Genomic DNA, 18,973 nt, shown 5'->3' on the forward strand with positions numbered 1-18,973 from the left:
ATCGCACTTTTTCGATTTTTCGAAATTTTCGATATCGAAAAAGTGGGCGTGGTTATTGTCCGAGATCGTTCAGTTTAAATAGCGATCTGAGATGAGTGCCCAGGAAACTACATACCAAATTTCATTAAGATACCTCAAAATTTACTCAAGTTATCGTGTTAACGGACAGACGGACGGACATGGCTCAATCGAATTTTTTTTCGATACTGATGATTTTGATATATGGAAGTCTATATCTATCTCGATTCCTTTATACCTGTACAACCAACCGTTATCCAATCAAAGTTAATATACTCTGTGAGCTCTGCTCAACTGAGTATAAAAATGGCTTTTTCGAGCATATTTCTTTATTATATGTGAGCGATGTAGCTCTTATGTTAAGCCCTCGGGTAACAATATCGTTTTGAATTGATAAATTGCCCGCGAAATAAAACTTCTGAGCCCAGCTTTCTTATCCAATGAGATCTGCTTCAAGGACCATGTAGACATCCACGAACTATATCTTTAAAATCTATATATATAAAAATGAAATGATGTTCGTTCCTGTCCATGTTTTGGGGCCGATACGGGGCCAATTTTATTCGTTATTTTTTCATATTATAGGGATCAAATAGAGGAAGGTTTTTAGCAAACAAAAATTTAAAAAAATTTCTAGGGTCTTGAGATCTAGGTCAAAACGTGGACCCGGATAACCCTACGATGGGTTTGCATAATATGGGCATCAACTGGAAGCTTCTGATGAGTACTTTAATATGGGGTACTTTTCGTACCCCTTGGTGACTAAGGTCTCCCGATATAGGCCAAAGTGTGGACCCGGGTACCCCAAGAATGTGTTTATACAATATGGATATAAAATGAAAGCTGGTGATGACTGCTTTAGTATATGATAATTTTGCGTACCCCTGGGTGAATAGGGTCTCGAGATATAGGCTAAAACGTGGACCCAGATACCCCTAGAATGTGTTTATACAATATGGATATCAAATGAAAGCTGTTGATGATTTCTTTAGCAGAGGGTAATTTTCATACATCTGGGTGAATTGGGTCTCGAGATATGGCCCAAAATGTTGATCAGAATAACCTTAGAATGTGTTTTTACATTATGGGTACTATATAAAATTCAACCAGACTAAGTTACGGTCCGAGAAATACATTCACTTACGGGATGCAGTGAATAACGATGGAAATGTGAAGGACATCGGTAGAATTATCATATTACCAGCAACATATATTGGTAGCCCGCGACACATGCATGAATATGCACAGGATGCCATGGCGTATGTTCGCGCTTATGGACGGCCGGATCTGCTTATTACTTTAACATGCAATCCGCAATGGGGTGAAATCAAAGACCCTTTGTTACCTGGCCAATCCCCAATTGACCGACACGACATAACTGCACGTATTTTCAAACTAAAACTAAAATCACTTATGGACTTTATTGTCAAACATAGAGTGTTTGGAGAGGTGCGTTGTTATATGTATTCCGTTTAATGGCAAAAGCTATTTTGATTTGGTTGGTTGATAAAATTACACCGGATCAAATTAATAGTGTGATTTCAGCTGAAATACCGGATCAAACGATTGATCCAGATTTGTTCGAAGTCGTCACAAAAAATATGATACATGGACCTTGCGCGTTGTGCATTGAATGTGAACTGACCATGCGTGATTGATGGAAAATGTTCGAAGCGATACCCCCGAGCATTAATTTCGGATACGGTCACAGGTGACGATGGATATCCGGCATATCGTCGTCGATCCACTGATGACAATGGTAAATCAATGATATTGAAGATGGGAAATCCAAATGTTGAAGTTGACAATCGTTGGATTGTTCCATATTGTCCATTGTTGTCCAAAACATTCAAAGCGCATATTAACGTGGAATACTGTAATTCCGTTAAATCAATTAAATACTTATCTTGTTTGGTTGATTTTCCGACAGGGTGGATAAATGATGTATATTGGAACGATTTTCTAGGGATGACGGAAAATCCTTCCAATATACATCAATTAAATACATTTGCAAATATGTAAATTAAAGAAGCGATATGGCTGTATTCGGTGCAGTCCAAAATGACAACGATGAGATTAAAAAATATCAAATGGGGCGTTATATAAGCAGTAACGAAGCGATATGGCGATTTTTTTCATTCCCAATACACGAAAGACATCCAACAGTCGTTCATTTAGCGGTTCACCTTGAAAATGGCCAACGCGTTTATTTTACTCCTGAAAATGGAGCGCTTAGAGCAACAAGTGCACCGTTTACAACTTTGACTGCCTTTTTTCATTTATGTCAATCGGATCGTTATGTCAATCGGATTTTGCAAGAACTGTGCTATATGCAGAAGTGCCACAATATTTCACATGGGATAAATCCAGAAAAACATTTCAAAGGCGAAAACAAGGAAAACCAGTTCAAGGTCATCCTAATGTGTTCTCAACAGATGCATTCGGACGCATTTATGCAGTTCATCCAAATAATGCTGAGTATTTTTACTTGCGCGTGTTGTTAATTAATGTTCCTGGCCCAATATCATTCCAAGCTTTGAGAACAATTAATGGTGAATTGTGCGCTACATTTCGCGAAGCATGTCAACAATTAAATTTTTTGGAGGATGACAAGCATTGGGAAGATACGCCTGCCGTTTCAGCTGTAATAGCCAGTCCACATCAAATACGAACATTATTTTCGATAATAATTGCAATGTGCTCCTCATCTAATCCATTGGAATTATGGAATAATTTCAAAGATTATATGGCAGATGATATTTTAAACCAAATGCATCGAAATACTGCAAATAATGAGTTGCAATTCACTTTGGAAATTTACAATGAAGCATTGATAAGGAATGACGACATTTGTTTGTCGATGTCAAACAAATCGTTAGTACAATTGGGCATGCCAGCAGCAAATCGTCCAATGCATGATATGTTCAATCGAGAACTGGAGCGTGAATAGCATTATGATTTTAATGAACTAAACACATTTGTAACATCAAATTTAACGAAATTGTAGTAGAATGTTTTTGGCCGTTAATATAAAATATTTTAAAATTTTATTGAGCTCAAGGCCGGTTTTAAATAAAACAATTAAAGATGTTATTGTTTTAATTTATTTTTACTCAATATTTCAAATTCAGTCTGAATTGATCATCAGGAGTTCTTCAACTGTGATTAGAAGACGCAATATGCTTATGATACAATCATGAATAACGTTAGCCATAGGACTGGTGGATTGTTTTTCTTGAATGCTCCTGGGGGAACAGGCAAACACGGTTACACTTACTACAAACGTATGTGTTTAACTAAAAAACGATCCGTCAGGAGCTGAATTTTCACAGCAATTACTGAAAATCGGAAATGGCCAAATGTCTGTCAATCCAACAGTAATGATTACATTGCCTAACAATTTCTGCACTTTTGCACAGTCTAAAGAGGCATTGATACAGTGTATTTCCAAACATAGTTCAACATTACAAAAACTATGATTGGCTCAGCGAAAGAGCAATTTTAGCTGGGAAAAATAAGGACGTCAATAATATAAATACAGCTATTCTGGATCAAATACCTGGTGTCATAGTTGCATATAAGTCAATGGACACTATTACTGATCAAGATGATGTTGTAAATTATCCAACTGAATTCTTAAACTCGCTCGATTTGCCAGGCCTACCACCTCATAATTTACGATTAAAATTTGGAGCACCGATTATTATGTTGCGCAATATTAATGTGCCACGACTTTGCAACGGTACCAGACACGCTGTGAAGAAGCTAATGGGTAACGTTATCGAAGCAACAATTTTGAAAGGGAAGTACAAACGAGAAGACGTTTTGATACCCAGAATTCCACTGATTCCGACGGATTTACCATTCGATTTCAAACGTTTGCAGTTCCCTATTCGTCTTTCCTTCGCTATGACAATTAATAAGGTGCAAGGGCAGTCTCTACAAATGTGCAGTATTAATTAAGAATACCTAATTTTTTCTCATGGACAATTGTATGTAGCTTGTTCACGAGTAGGCAAACCATCGTCATTATTCATTTACGCAAAAGATGGAAAAATTAAAAACCTTGCCTACCAAAAAGTGTTACAATAAAGTTCGAATGAATGAATGCTTTGTTTCCTATTAATTTTATTCTCTTTCAGCAAATCACTGAATTTATCGCCTAGCGAAGCGGGCGAGGGTACGCTAGTATTTTATAAGCTGGCTGGGAATTACAAATAAAACAAAAGCAATTATGAATAAAACAAAGAAATCGGCACAGCTTGAGTCCTTTCAACGAATCGAATAAAACTCAAGTCTTCCATCATATATATATTTTATTTTCCTTACTAACTTTTATTAAATTTTTCTCATTTCAGGCATTGAGGCGGTACATAAAACAAGAAAAATTGCAAGTCTAATTGGTGTGGAGGGTGGTCATTCGATTGGAACGAGCCTTAGTGTTTTGCGAATGTTCTATCAGCTTGGTGCTCGCTATTTGACATTAACGCACACCTGTAATACGCCATGGTATGTGTGTGTGAATATACAAATGTATGTATATAAATATACAAACATCTGCGGAATTTTATGAAAATTTACGCAAGTTGAAATAAACAAAAGAATAAACAAAACATTCGAAATCCCATAACAATGACCTGTGCTCTGTGAAAATTGCAGCTGTGATATTTAGCAACAGTACTCACATTGAGTTTGTTAAAAAATATAAAACAAATATACAATACGTATGGCTACGTATGTATATAATATACCTATGAGAGATAACCCAGCTAACTTAATTGAGCGGAGCCACTTAATCGTATTAGGAAGGTGCTCCATTAACAGTTGTTTAATTTTTACTCTCTGCGACAGAATTTTTCTAGCGCTAAGTTATCAAAAAGGCATTCTACGAGCGTGAACCAAAAGGCGTCATAATTTTCAATAAATTTTTTTTGTGTTATGGAATTAGTCTCACAGATTAAAGTTTTTGAACGGCTAAACGAAAAAAATATCTACGCGGGCGGAGGAGCCATAAGCTGAGTCGAAAATGACTCGTTACATGGCACTTAATAAATTTTTGAATACTTTTTTACTCATAAGTTTAAATAAATGAACGAAAATTCTAGCTTTGTGCGTGAGCCATAAAATTGAATCCCAGATGACTCGTCTTATGATAATGACATTCGAAATCATAATGGAACTTTTTTTATTTTCTTGATATTTGTTGGATCGTACTCACATATTTATCTTTTGAAAACCTACTAGTAATATGATACTTTTTAAAAAGATTGAGAGTCATATTGAAGTCTTTCCTTTTTTCTGAATCTTTGTTGGAGGTTTTTTAGACTCATATACTTAAGTGTTTCCAGACCTTAATTAGCAAAGTTTCGACTAGAGTGCACTTAGTAGAATGGCCATACAACTGAATCCGAAATGACTAGTTATGAACAGTCTACGCGGGTGCATGAGCCATGTAACTGAATCCTAAATTACTCATTATATCACACTTTTTAGTGAATTTGCGAGTCATATTTGAGCTTTCTCAGTTTCTGAATCTTTATTTTGATCTTTTCGGACTCACAAACCTAACTTTATGGAGCTCTAAATGAGCAAAAGTTCTATAACAGCGCACTGAAGTTAATATGAAAATAAGGCATACTGGAGCCTTTTCTATTTTCTGAATCTTTACAGGAGTATTTTCAGACTCACAAACTTAACTTGTTGGAATCTGAATGAGCATAAGATGATATGAAAAGAAGCCATATTGGAGCTTTTTATATTTTCTGAATCTCTCCTGGAGTATTTGCGAACTCAAATACAAAACTCTATTGAGCCCTAATTTAGCCAAAAAATCTAAGCGAGCGCACTGAAAGGGGCCATAAAGCTGAAATGAGTAAGGGGAACTTTTTGACTCTTTTTGAGTAAATTTAAGGAGCTCTTCCGTGTCATATTACCACGTTTTTTTGTTTTATATTTAATCTTTATTTGGGTCTTTTTGGACTCAAACATTTAAGTTTTTTGGGGCAATTACAGATGCGAGCCATAAAATTGAGTACGAAATGTTTCCGAAAACGATGATTTGGTAGCGCTTTGTACTGTAAAAAATATATCTTAGCGGTTCTTTGGAGTAATTTTTTTTCTTTTCTTTACCTTTGTTGGAGTCTTTTACGACTCGCAGTAATTTCCAATTTTGGAGCTTCAAAAGGCAAAAACAAAAAAAAAAACACAATTGTTTTACTGTTGCGGTGGAAGAAATTATAAAAACTTATCTTTTAAAAAAAAATTTACAGGTTTTGTGCACTTCTTGTACGACTTTTTCATTTTGTTTGTTTTAATAATTTCGGACTCAAACAAATACAATTTTGGAGCAACTTCGTAGCTTTTTTATTTTCATTTCCACTCTTCAATGGAAGACATGGAAAAGAAAATTTTTGATCATATCCATTATTGTGAGAACTTTTTGAAGCCAAAAAAAGCTGTACGAAGAAAAAGTCACAAAAATGAATACAAAATGTGTCCGATTCCGACGAATTTCGATAGTCTTATGACTCAAGTGAGTTCTGATGCTACTTGGAGTCATATTGGGATCTCTTTATAATATCGTTTGAGTTTTTGCTTTTATCAAGCTCATATTTATATACTATAAAGCTTAGAAGTAGCATAATGAGTCTTATTCGAGCCGTTTTTCGTCTAAATTTTTATAGAATTTTGCAAAGAGAGTATTCATCCCCTTCATAACGTTCACTGCCTCTCGAAGCAGACCCTTAAAAATTGAACGTGTGTTGTTATATATCTAAATCAGGCTCCAAAGAAGGCTCCTTTAATTTTTGCTTCGTGGTGTTTTGGTTGTTAGAGCCATAAAACACTTACCTTTTCAGGAACCCTAAATGTGTAAAAACTTGCTTAACGCAAGCTTTTTAGAGTCATTTGATTGCATTTATAATCCCTTTCAGCATTTGTATATAATTGATGGACACGTAGATGTAAAATTTTCGAGTCTTATTGGAGTTAATTTTTGCGATCCAAGAAAAAGCCGAATTCAAAGACTTTTAAGTTTTTACTTCGAAGCACACATTCATATATGAGTCTTTTTGGACTCATAGTTGTAATTTTTTGCAATCTTATTGGAGTCGTTTTTAATGATGGACTCGAAACATTACTTCATTAGTTTGCTGTGATATTTAAAAGCACCTTTTTCTACTTATATCGTAGGAGTGAGGACAAAAGAATGCTGAAGAGTTTCAATAAAATTGAAAGCAAACAAATGGTATTCGATGCTGAAATATGTTCTTACTTCTGCAGTAGCAACAATAAAAAAGAGAAAGGAAACATAAAATTTTCTAAAATAAAGCAAATTAAAAAAAAAAAAATTTATTTGAATAAAGCGAAATTCCCATTTGAAATCTTTGAGCTCTTCCTCTTAGCGCTACATATTAAAGTTGTTCAAATGCTTTGTCATAAGCTCATTAAATGAACTTTTTGGAGACTTATGCCCAACAAGCTCCAGTCAGTCACACTTTTAAGTGCATATTTGGATTTTAATGCAGTGATTGCTTGGTGTTTGTGGTGGCTAAGTGACGGTGTCTATGTACGTGTAAAGCTGCAAAGTTTTTGCTTTGGAAGTGATCAAAGTTTGGTGAAGAAAAAGCTTTCGAATTTATGGGGCCGGTGAATTGTAGAAAATTCTATGCTGTCTCTATGAATTTCAAAAGGAAAATTAAACCGTTAAGCTTATTCTGGCAACAAATATTTAAACATAATTCCATTTAAGTTTATTTATTGCCTAACAAGTATGTGAGTTTTCTTAATGTTTTTGAATGAGCTTTTGTTAAAGTTTATGCAATTTTTATATTTAGATGTTTAAAACTCTTGAATTAGTGATTTTTCGACGTAAATTGAAATTGAGCTAAGTTAATTTTGGTTAAGTAGACTTAAGTCAGCTAAATAAGTAAAATTTAGTTACTAAGCCAGGTTACTTACTTTCCGATAAAGCTTTCGCTATAAATTTGTAGTAATACGGAAAGGACAGAAAGCTAATGGCTTATGGACAATACCGGCACGACCGCAATCTGCATCCTCTACCCTTATGCCACTGTTGTGTGTGATGTTGCTGGACATCTAACTGCTTTAAATACCACCACATCTGAGGGGTTTAACGTAATCATTTCTAAAGACTTAAACGCAAAAGCTGTCGGAAAGGGAACGCCACAAACAAACCGTGAAAATTAGGCCTTAGAAAATATCCAGGCTCGGTTTGGCCGAACTCAACACTTATATGTCCCCGGCATATCCAAGGCCGGACTTCGGATACGCGACTCTAGTTCTAAACCAAAGATCGCTGTCAAACACTGCTGTATGAAGAGACATGGAGGATCGTATTACCAAACCGGTGTATGAGACGGTGCAGCTATGACAGTTAAATACGGTCAGCACATATGTATGTGCGGATAGGTGGAGTTCACTTGGCGCACTTCGGTTTTTGAAATATTGAAGTATTACTAAAAGCGGTTTCAGGTGCAAAAAATTGGGAGGTTGATTTTTGGCGAGTAGCGCATCAAAAAATAAATATTAACGGCGTTTCATTTTCAGATTTTCAGGAAAAAGTGTTACCTTCTTTTTGCACTCTTAAATTCTAAAGTTTGAGCTAGGTCACGTGGCTTGTTGCCAAATGGCTCTATATGTAGGTAATGGTATCCCTTTCCTCATTTAGTGGAAAATATTGTTTAAAAGGAACACAAAACCCCACTATAGAGCTAACAAAAATCAACAGGGCGACAATATGTTTAGAAAAAAAAAAACGCCAAACATTTTTTAAAGTTGAATAGGTTGAGTCATGATTCAATTACTAGAGGTTTGTGCTCCAATGATGACAGAGCAAATTTAAAAATCTGGATTAGTTGTTTTTACGAAGTAAGGAAAACGGGGAATACATCAATCCCCTTCAGCGAAAATTGTAGTAGAAAAGTGCCTTTAGTGGTATATTAGTAGTGATAATAAATTTCTAAATGCCAACAGGTTTTGGAGGAAATAATTAATTTTCTACTAAATTTTTCGTCAATTGGCAATTCTTTCCAAATTTCTTTGAAGAATGCCGTACGACAAAATGTTATTCAAAAATACAAAATTTGTTTCAAAAACTCCCTATCTAAGCATAAGTACAATGCATTTTGACATAAGACGGAGTTAATGAAAAGCATTGACAGTGACAAATCCTGAAATGGGAAATGCTTGAAAAATATTTGGGATAGGACGATTTCGATCTGGCAGCTGACAGGCTAAGGAAGCGGGGTGTCGCCGCATGATTGGCAACCCTTTCCCTCAGCCATGGTTCAAGCCGACCCCATTCTACAGCTGCGTAGCGTTGGTGCCTTCGGCGAGCCGGAGTGTAAGTGGGTGCCGTCATGGCACTGAGCACCCAACGCTTGCGTGGCAATGGACGCCGCCTCTAAGGCTATCACGTCCTTGCCCAAGCTAAGAGAAGGAGCGGCCTACGGAGTTCCGGCTAGTACAACTGGCGGTGGTGTCCAGTTAGCGAGCCAGCACTAACTATCACTTCATTCCTCGCAGGTCACCGTTCCATCCAATACCGCCTATACCACCGACAACTACCCATGAAAGAATAATCGCCACTGCTAACATACCTCTGCTGCTACGACGACCGTTGGCCGTTCACTATTCTGCCGCCGTTCCGCCACCGTGCTGACCCCGCCATTGCTACCACACCGCCCTGCTGCTACGACGATCGTTGGCTGTCCGCTACCCTACCATCGTTGAGCCGCCATGCTGATACCACTACTGTTACGACAACCCTTAGCCGCCTGCTACTCTACCACCGTTTAATCGCCCTGCCGACGACCGTTAGATGCCGCGCTCCTACCTTCCCCAACATCTTGGCACGGAAAGATGCTGTCCTCCTAACACCTCTTGCCGCGTGCGTGTGTGTGTGTGTGTGTTCGTAACACATAAATTCTGTGCTTTTTTCAGTAGCGGTTTCTGGGACCTTTCCTCGACTCTGGATTGACTGAGCGTTACCGTAGCCTTCGACAAAACCCCCCTCATAATGTTATTTTTCCCTTTTTGGGGCCCTGCATTCTCTTCAAGAACAACTAAAAGTTAAAGTCTCATTAAAACTTTGAACAAGATCTTGATTATAATATATATATATTAGACTGGGTCGATTTATTAATCAATATCGCGCATTCGATTTTTCTATAGGATTTTGGGCTCATAAATGTGTTTTTTTTATACTCAGTTGAGCAGAGCTCGCAGAGTATATTAACTTTGATTGGATAACGGTTGGTTGTATAGGTATAAAGGATTCGAGATAGATAATAGAGTTCCATATACCAAAATCATCAGTATCGAAGAAAAACTTGATTGAGCCATGTCCGTCCGTCCGTCCGTCTGTCAGTTAACACGATAATTTGAGTAAATTTTGAGGTATGTTGATGAAATTTGGTATGTAGGTTCCTGGGCACTCGTCTCAGATCGCTATTTAAAATGAACGATATCGGAGTATAACCACGCCCAATTTTTCGATATCGAAAATTTCGAAAAACCGAAAAAGTGCGATAATTCATTACAAAAGACAGATAAAGCGATGAAACTTGGTACGTGAGTTGAACTTATGACGCAGAATAGAAAATTAGTAAAATTTTGGACAATGGGCATGGCACCGCCCGCTTTTAAAAGAAGGTAATTTACAAGCTTTGCAAGCTGTAATTTGGCAGTCGTTGAAGATATCATAATGAAATTTGGCAGGGACGTTACTCTTATTACTGTATGTATGCTTAATAAAAATTAGCAAAATCGGATAACGACCACGCCCACTTAAAAAAAAAATGTTTAAGTAAAATTTTAACAAAAAATTTAATATTTTACAGTATATAAGTAAATTATGTCAACATTCGACTCCAGTATGATATGGTGCCCGCCCTTTTTCATTTAATTTGTCTATGATACCTTTAATGCCATATGTCGAGCAAAAACTCACCAATCCCTGTGAAATTTGGTAGGGGCTTAGATTCTAGGACGATAACGGTTTTCTGTGAAAAAGGGCGAAATCGGTTGAAGCCACGCCCAGTTTTTATACACAGTCGACCGTCTGTCCTTCCGCTCGGTCGTTAACACGATAACTTGAGCAAAAATCGATATAACTTTACTAAACTCAGTTCACATACTTATCTGAACTCACTTTGTATTGGTGTAAAAAATGGCCAAAATCCGACTATGAACACGACCACTTTTTCGATATCGAAAGTTGCGAAAAATGAAAAAAATGTCATAATTCTATACTAAATACGAAAAGAGGGATGAAACATGGTAATTGGATTGGTTTATTGACGCAAAATATAACTTTAGAAAAAAACTTTGCAAAATGAGTGTGACACCTACCATATTAAGTAGAAGAAAATGAAAAAGTTCTGCAGGGCGAAATCAAAAGCCCTTGGAATCTTGGCAGGAATACTGTTCGTGGTATTACATATATAAATAAATTAGCGTTACCCGAAAGATGATGTTCTGGGTCACCCTGGTCCACATTTTGGTCAATACCTCGAACATGTCTTCACATATAAAACTACCACCACTCCCTTTTAAAATACTCATTAACACCTTTCACTTGATACCCATATTGTACAAAAAAATTCTAGAGTCACGCTGGTCCATCTTTATGGAGATACTAGCCTTTACCCGCGGCCCCGTCCGCAAGTAGAAAATAAAATATATGTGCTGTTCACGTTAGCCTGCTTATCAAGTTATCTGTTTAAAAATTATTTTTGTCTAATGTATTTTATTTTTGAAATTTAGTAAAAAAAAAAGAACTAAATGAGAAGATAAGCTGAAAGGCACGCTTTGTTTTTAAATTAAATTAACTGATATGAGAGGGGTGAAAGAATTACTACTCACAGAACAAAGGAGTGAAACTACAATAAGCTAAAATCAAAGAGAATTTTTTAGATGAAAATAGTGTTGCTTTTTCGGGTATTTAGTTGGTTAAAATATTACAAAAAGTGTAATTTTAGTTATAACAGTTCGTTACACGATTAATTTAAAAAACTCAAAAATAGATCCAAAAAGCTTTGTTAGATTGAAGATAAAACATATTGAATTTTAATTACGAATAATTAGCAGCAAATTCACGGCCATAAAAGCTCATAATTTAAAAAGGCATGTGTGCTGAACTACCGGTTGCGAAGAGACCTAAAATGATCCCGGAAGGGTCCCAAGATGATAATAAAATTCCCGGAAAGATCCCGAAAATCATCCAGAAATTAACCAGGAGGGGTCCCAAAATGTTTCCGAAATAGTCCCGAAAAATTCGTGAAATGACCCTGACGGCATCCAGAAAACCATCCAGAATTGATCTCTGAAGGGTCCGCAAAAGATTGCGAAATAGTCCCGAAAAAACTCCGACGGAATCCCGGACAGATCCCGAAAATCATGCAGAAATTATCAAGGAGGGGTCCCAAAATGATTCCGAAATAGTCCCGAAAAAGTCCCGAAATGACACTGACGGGATCCCGGACGGATCCCGAAAATCAACCAGAATTGATCTCTGAAGGGTCGGCAAATGATCCCGAAATTGTCCGGAATAGTCCCGAAAAGCTCCGACGGGATCCCGGACAGCTCCGGAAGATCATCCAGAAATTATCCCGGAGGGATCCCAAAATGATTCCGAAATAGTCCCGAAAAAGTTCCGAATTTACCCTGACGTGATACCGGACGGAATCTCGAAATAATTCCAGAAACGATGCCGGATGGGGGACCCTCCAAATGATCCCGAAAAAAGTCCCGAAATAACTCCGACGGGATCCCGGACAGATCCCGAAAATCATGCAGAAATTAGTAAGGAGGGGTCCCAAAATGATTCCGAAATAGTCCCAAAAAAGTACCGAAATGACACTGACGGGATCCCGGACGGATCCCGAAAACCATCCAGAAATGATGCTGGAAGGGACCCAAATGATCTCGAAAAAGTCCCAAAATGACCCCGACTCCTGGACGGATCCCGAAATCCATTCAGAAATGATGCTGGAAGGGACCCCAAATGATCCCGAAAAAGATCCCGACGGTATCCCGGACGGATACCAAAAATCATCCATATGTGATCCCGGTAGGTACCCCAAATAATCCCGAAATAGTTCCGAAATGACCCCGTCGAGATCCACGACGGATCTCGGAAACTATGCAGAAATGATGAAAGAAAGGTCTTCAAATGATCGGCTAATAGTCCCGAAATGATCCCGGACGGATCCCGAAAACCATCCAGAAGTGATCCCGTATTAGTAGAGAAAAAGTCCCGAAATGACCCGGACGGGATCCCGGACGAACTCCGGAAGCTATGCAGAAATGATCCCGAAATAGTACCGAAATGACCCCGTCGATATCCCCGACTGACCCCGGAAAATATGCAGAAATGATGCCGGAAAGGTCTTCAAATGATCCCCTAATAGTCCCGAAATGATCCTGGACGGATCCCGAAAACCATTCAGAAATGATGCCGAAAGGGTCCGCAAATAATCCCGTATTAGTCGGACAAAAGTGTCGAAATGACCCTGACGAGATCCCGGACGGATCCCGAAACCCATCCAGAAATGATTCCGAAAGGGTGTCCCAAATGATCCCGTATTAGTCGAGAAAAAGTCCCGAAATGGCTCCGACGGGATGCCAGACGAACTCCGGAAGCTATGCAGAAATGATCCCGAAATAGTCCCGAAATGACCCCGTCGATATCCCCGACGGATCCCGGAAAATATGCAGAAATGATGCCGGAAAAGTCTTCAAATGATCCCCTAATAGTCCCGAAATGATCCTGGACGGATCCCGAAAACCATCCAGAAATGATGGCGAAAGGGTCCCCAAATAATCCCGTATTAGTCGGACAAAAGTGCCGAAATGACCCTGACGAGATCCCGGACGGATCCCGAAACCCATCCAGAAATGGTGCCGAAAGGGTGTCCCAAATGATCCCGTATTAGTCGAGAAAAAGTCTCGAAATTACCCCGACGATATCCCCGACGGATCCCGGAAACTATGCAGAAATGATGCCGGAAAGGTCTTCAAATGATCCCCTAATAGTCCCGAAATGATCCCGGACGGATCCCGAAAACCATCCGGAAATGATGCCGGAAGGGACCCCAAATGATCCCGAAAAAGTCTCGAAATTACCCCTACGGGATCCCGACGGATCCCGAAAACCATCCAGAAATGATGGCAGAGGGACCCAAAATGACCCCGAAAAAGTCCCGTAATGATCCCGGAAACCATCAGGAATTTATCTCTCAAAGGTACGCAAATGATCCCGAAAATACCCCGACGGGATGCCGAACGGATGCCGAAACTCATCCAGAAATGATGCCCGAAAGGTCCCTAAATGATCGGGAAATAGTTCCGAAATGATCCCGGAATAGTCCCGAAAATATCCCAAAATAACCCCGAAAACTATACAGAAATGATTCCGGAAGGGTCCCAAAATGATCCCGAAATAGTACCGAAAAAGTCCCGAAATGACCTCAGCGGGATCCCGGACGGATCGCGAAAACCATCCAAAAATGTTCCCGGAAGGGTATCGATATGACCCCAACGGGATTACAAATAAGACGAAGCTAATTGTAGAACCATTTAATAAGGCAGCAGGCGCGTTGGAGCGAATGAAGAATTACAAAGAAACATACAGGTAAAGCTAATAAAAGCGTGCTAATAAAAACAACTGAAGGAGGGCGGATGGCGGGAGGAGAAGCACCGCTACTCGTTTTTCCACAATTGTTTAGATCTCGATCTGTATGTGCCAGATACCAAAAACTATTTATTTAGGAGAAAATTTATATTGAGTTATAACAATTTATAGATTTTACACCAGAGGGGGAGGGAAAAGGGGGGGGGGACGGAGGGTGTCACTGCTCACTTTGTAAGCCCTCGACTTATTTGACCCATCGAGTCTGTGATATTGGTGAAGGCCAGTATACGTAAAGTTATAATGTTTAAAAATGATTAAAAAATAATTGCTCGAAGGGGTCGTGGAACCCCCCCTCTTTACTTGTTCGGAAAAAATTTCGCTAGTAGACTACTGTCTGTGTCCCAAATTTCATCAAAATCCGTGTAGCCGTTCTGGCGTGATTCAGTCGCAAAAATTAAAAAATATAATAAATAAATTATAACTGTTCCTAAGGGCCGGGGCCACGCCCCTTTTGAAAAATATATTGCTAGTAGATCCTTCTAGACTATTTGCTATATGTGTGCCAAATTTCATCCAAATCCGTCCAGCCGTCCTTGCGTGATTGATTCACAAAACAAACGTCTGGACAAACATCCAAACATCCAAACTTTGCCATTTATAATATATATTAGCTTAGACTAGCCTTTACCCGCGGCCCCGTCCGCAAGGAGAAATTTAAATATATGGGCTATTCGCGTTAGCCTGCTTATCAAGTTTTCTATTTAAAATTTTGTTTTCTGTCTAATGCATTTTATTTTTGTAATTGAGTAAAAAAAAGAACTAAATGAGCTGATAACTTGATAGGATCCCAAATGATCCCGAAATTATCCAGAAAGAGCGACGAAATGAACTCCACGCTATCGCGGACGGATCCCGAAAACCATCCAGAAATGCCCCGAAAGGGTCTCCAAAAGTTCCCCGAATAGTCCCAAAAAAACCGACTCTAGACGTATCCAGAGAACCACACATAAATGATCCCTGACGTTCTAAAATGATCCCGAAAAGGTTCCGAAATGACCCTGACGAGCTCCCGGGCGGATCCCGAAATCCATCCAGAAATGATCTTGGGAGGGACCACAAGATCCCGAAAATTATCCAGAAATGATGCCGGAAAGGTCCCCAAAGGATCCCCTAATAGCCCTGAAATTACCCTGATGGGATCCCGAAAACCATCCAGAAATGATGCCGAAAGGGTTCCCAAATGATCCCGTATTAGTCGCGAAAAAGTCCAGAAATCACCCCGACGGGATCCCGGACGGATCCCGAAAACCATCCAGAAAGGATGCCGAAAGGGTTCCCAAATGATCCCGTATTAGTCACGAAAAAGTCCCGAAATTACCCCGACGGGATCCCGGACGGATCCCGAAAACCATCCAGAAATGATGCCGGAAGAGCCCCCAAATGATCCCGAAAAAGTCCCCAACTGACCCCGATGAGATCCCGGACGGATCCCGAAAACCATCCAGAAAAGATGCCGGAAGATCCCCCAAACGATCCCGAAAAAGTCCCCAAATGACCCCACGAGATCCGGGACGGATCCCGAAAACCATCCAGAAATGATGCCGAAAGGGTTCCCAAATGATCCCGTATTAGGCGCGAAAAAGTCCCGAAATGACCCCGACGGGATCCCGGACAGATCCCGAAAACCATCCAGAAATGATGCCGCAAGAGCCCCCAAATGATCCCGAAAAATTGCCCAAATGACCCCGCCGAGATCCCGGACGGATCCCGAAAACCACCCAGAAATGATGCCGGAAGAGCCCCCAAATGATCCCGAAAAAGTCCCCAAATTACCCCGACGAGATCCCAGACGGATCCCGAAAACCATCCAGAAATGATGCCGAAGGGGTCCCCAAATGATCCCGTATTAGTCGCGAAAAAGTCCCGAAATGACCCCGACGGGATGCCGGACGAATCCCAAAGACCATACAGAAATGATGCCTAAAGGGACCCAAAATAACCCCGAAAAAGTCCCGTAATGATCCCGGCAACCATCAAGAATTTATCTCTCGAAGGTACGCAAATGATCCCGAAAACCATCCAGAAATGATGCCGGAAGGGTCCCCAAATAATCGCGAAATAATCCCGAAATGATTCCGGAATAGTCCCGAAAATGTCCCAAAATAACCCCGACGGGATCCCGGACGGATCCCGAAAACTATACAGAAATGATCCCGAAAGGGTCCCAAAATGATCCCGAAATAGTCCCGAAATTTCACCGGCGGGATCCCGGACCGATCCCGAAAACCATCCAGAAATGATCTCGGAAGGATCTCCATATGACCCTTACGAGATTACAAATATGGTGAAGCTAATTATAAAACCATGTTAATAAGGCAGCAGGCGCAGTGGAGCGAATGAAAAGTTACATAGAAACATGCAGGTAAAGCTAATAAAAGCGTGCCAATAAAAACAATTGAAGGAGGGCGGATGGCGGGAGTAAAAGGAGAGGACCACTGATCGTTCCTCCAAAATTGTCTAGATCTCGATCTGTATGTGCCAGATACCAAAAACTATTGATTTAGGAGAAAATTTATATTGAGTTATAACTGTTGCGTTCATATAATCATTTTCTAAACTTCTTATTTTAATTTTGTATAAGGGTTAATGCAGGCGATCAACAAAAAGGTTAAATATTTTTGTCGTCTCTTTTTCTGTTATGCTATGCACTTTTTAGGGCATTGGACTAGATCGTTATTAAACTTTGCAGTTATTTTTTAGTCTACATAATCGCTCGCTTCTAACCGCATGCGTTAACATTTATCATTATTACATTAGTCATACATTGCTACCTACATGTACATATATGCTATTTGAATTGAACATTAAAGTTTGTGAATTAAGTATATGAATTGTGGACTTTTATTTTCAATTGGACAACAAAATATATTTCTTACGGTAAATATTGGCAACAATAACAATTTATAGATTTTACACCAGAGAGGAAGATAAAGGGGGGGGGGGGGGCGGAGGGTGTCACTGCTTACTTTGTAAGCCCTCGACTTATTTGACCCCTTGAGTTTGTGATAATGGTGAAGGCCAGTATACGTAAAGTTATAATGTGTAAAAATTATTAAAAAGTAATTGCTCGAAGAGGTCGTGGGACCCCACCCCTCTTTCCATGTTCGAAAAAAATTTCGCTAGTAGACTACTCTCTGTGTCCCAAATTTCATCAAAATCCGTGTAGCCATTCTGGCGTGATTCAGTCGCAAAGACGAAAAAATATAATAATTAAATTATAACTGTTCCTAGGGGGCGGGGACCACGCCCCTTTCAAAAATATATAGCTAGTATATCCTTCTAGACTATTGGCTATATGCGTGCAAAATTTCATCCAAATCGGTCCAGCCGTTCTTGCGTGATTGAGTCACAAAGACAAACGTCTGGACAAACATCCAAACATCCAAACTTTCCCATTTATAATATATACTAGCCTTTACCCGCGGCCCCGTCCGCAAGGAGAAATTTAAATATATGGGCTATTCGCGTTAGCCTGCTTATTATCTGTTTAAAATTTTGTTTTCTGTCTAATGCATTTTATTTTTGTAATTGAGTAAAAAAAATAACTAAATGAGCTGATAACCTGATAGGATCCCAAATGATCCCGAAATTATCCAGAAAAAGATACGAAATGACCCCCACGCTATCCCCGAAAGGGTCTCCAAAAGTTCCCCGAATAGTCCCAAAAAAACCGACTCTAGACGTATCCAGAGAACCACACAGAAATGATCCCTGAAGGTGTTCCAAAATGATCCCGAAAAGGTTCCGAAATGACCCTGACGGGCTCCTGGGCGGATCTCAAAAACCATCCAGAAAATATCCAGGACCCTCCCTAAATTATCCCGACATACTCCAGAAAAAGTTCCGAAATGGCTCCGAGGGGATCCACGACGGATCGCGAAAACCATACAGAAATGATTCCGGAAGGATCCCAAAATGATCCCAAAATAGTCTGTAAATGACCCAGATGGGATCCCACACAGATCCAGAAATGATCCCGGAAAGGTGCAAAAACTATTCCGGAAAAGTAACAAAAAATCCCGAAATGGATCCTACGGCATCCCGGACGGATCCAGAAATGATCTCGAAAGGGTCCCCAAATGATCCCAAAATGGTCCCGAAATGACCCTGATGGATCCGGCAAACCATCAAGAAATTATGCCGAAAGGTTCCCAAAATGATCCCGAAATAACACAGAAAAAGTCACGAAACGACCCCTAGAGGATCCCCAAATGATCCCGTATTAGAACCGAAAAGGTC

At 39.5% G+C, this 18,973-nt stretch overlaps 1 protein-coding gene across 16 annotated transcripts in view; it reads left to right on the top strand.

Moving 5' to 3' along the window:
• Nucleotides 1-18,973, top strand: part of LOC137249585 (dipeptidase 1) — a 704,181-nt gene that overhangs the window by 250,094 nt on the left and 435,114 nt on the right. For all 16 annotated transcript variants that reach the window (XM_067781335.1, XM_067781306.1, XM_067781279.1 and 13 more), the window contains one exon: nucleotides 4,377-4,527. In XM_067781335.1, the coding sequence (XP_067637436.1) occupies nucleotides 4,377-4,527 (151 nt within the window). The remainder of the gene's footprint in view (nucleotides 1-4,376; nucleotides 4,528-18,973) is intronic.

This window comes from Eurosta solidaginis, chromosome 1, assembly GCF_040869045.1.
Source record: "Eurosta solidaginis isolate ZX-2024a chromosome 1, ASM4086904v1, whole genome shotgun sequence".
NCBI lineage: Eukaryota > Metazoa > Arthropoda > Insecta > Diptera > Tephritidae > Eurosta > Eurosta solidaginis.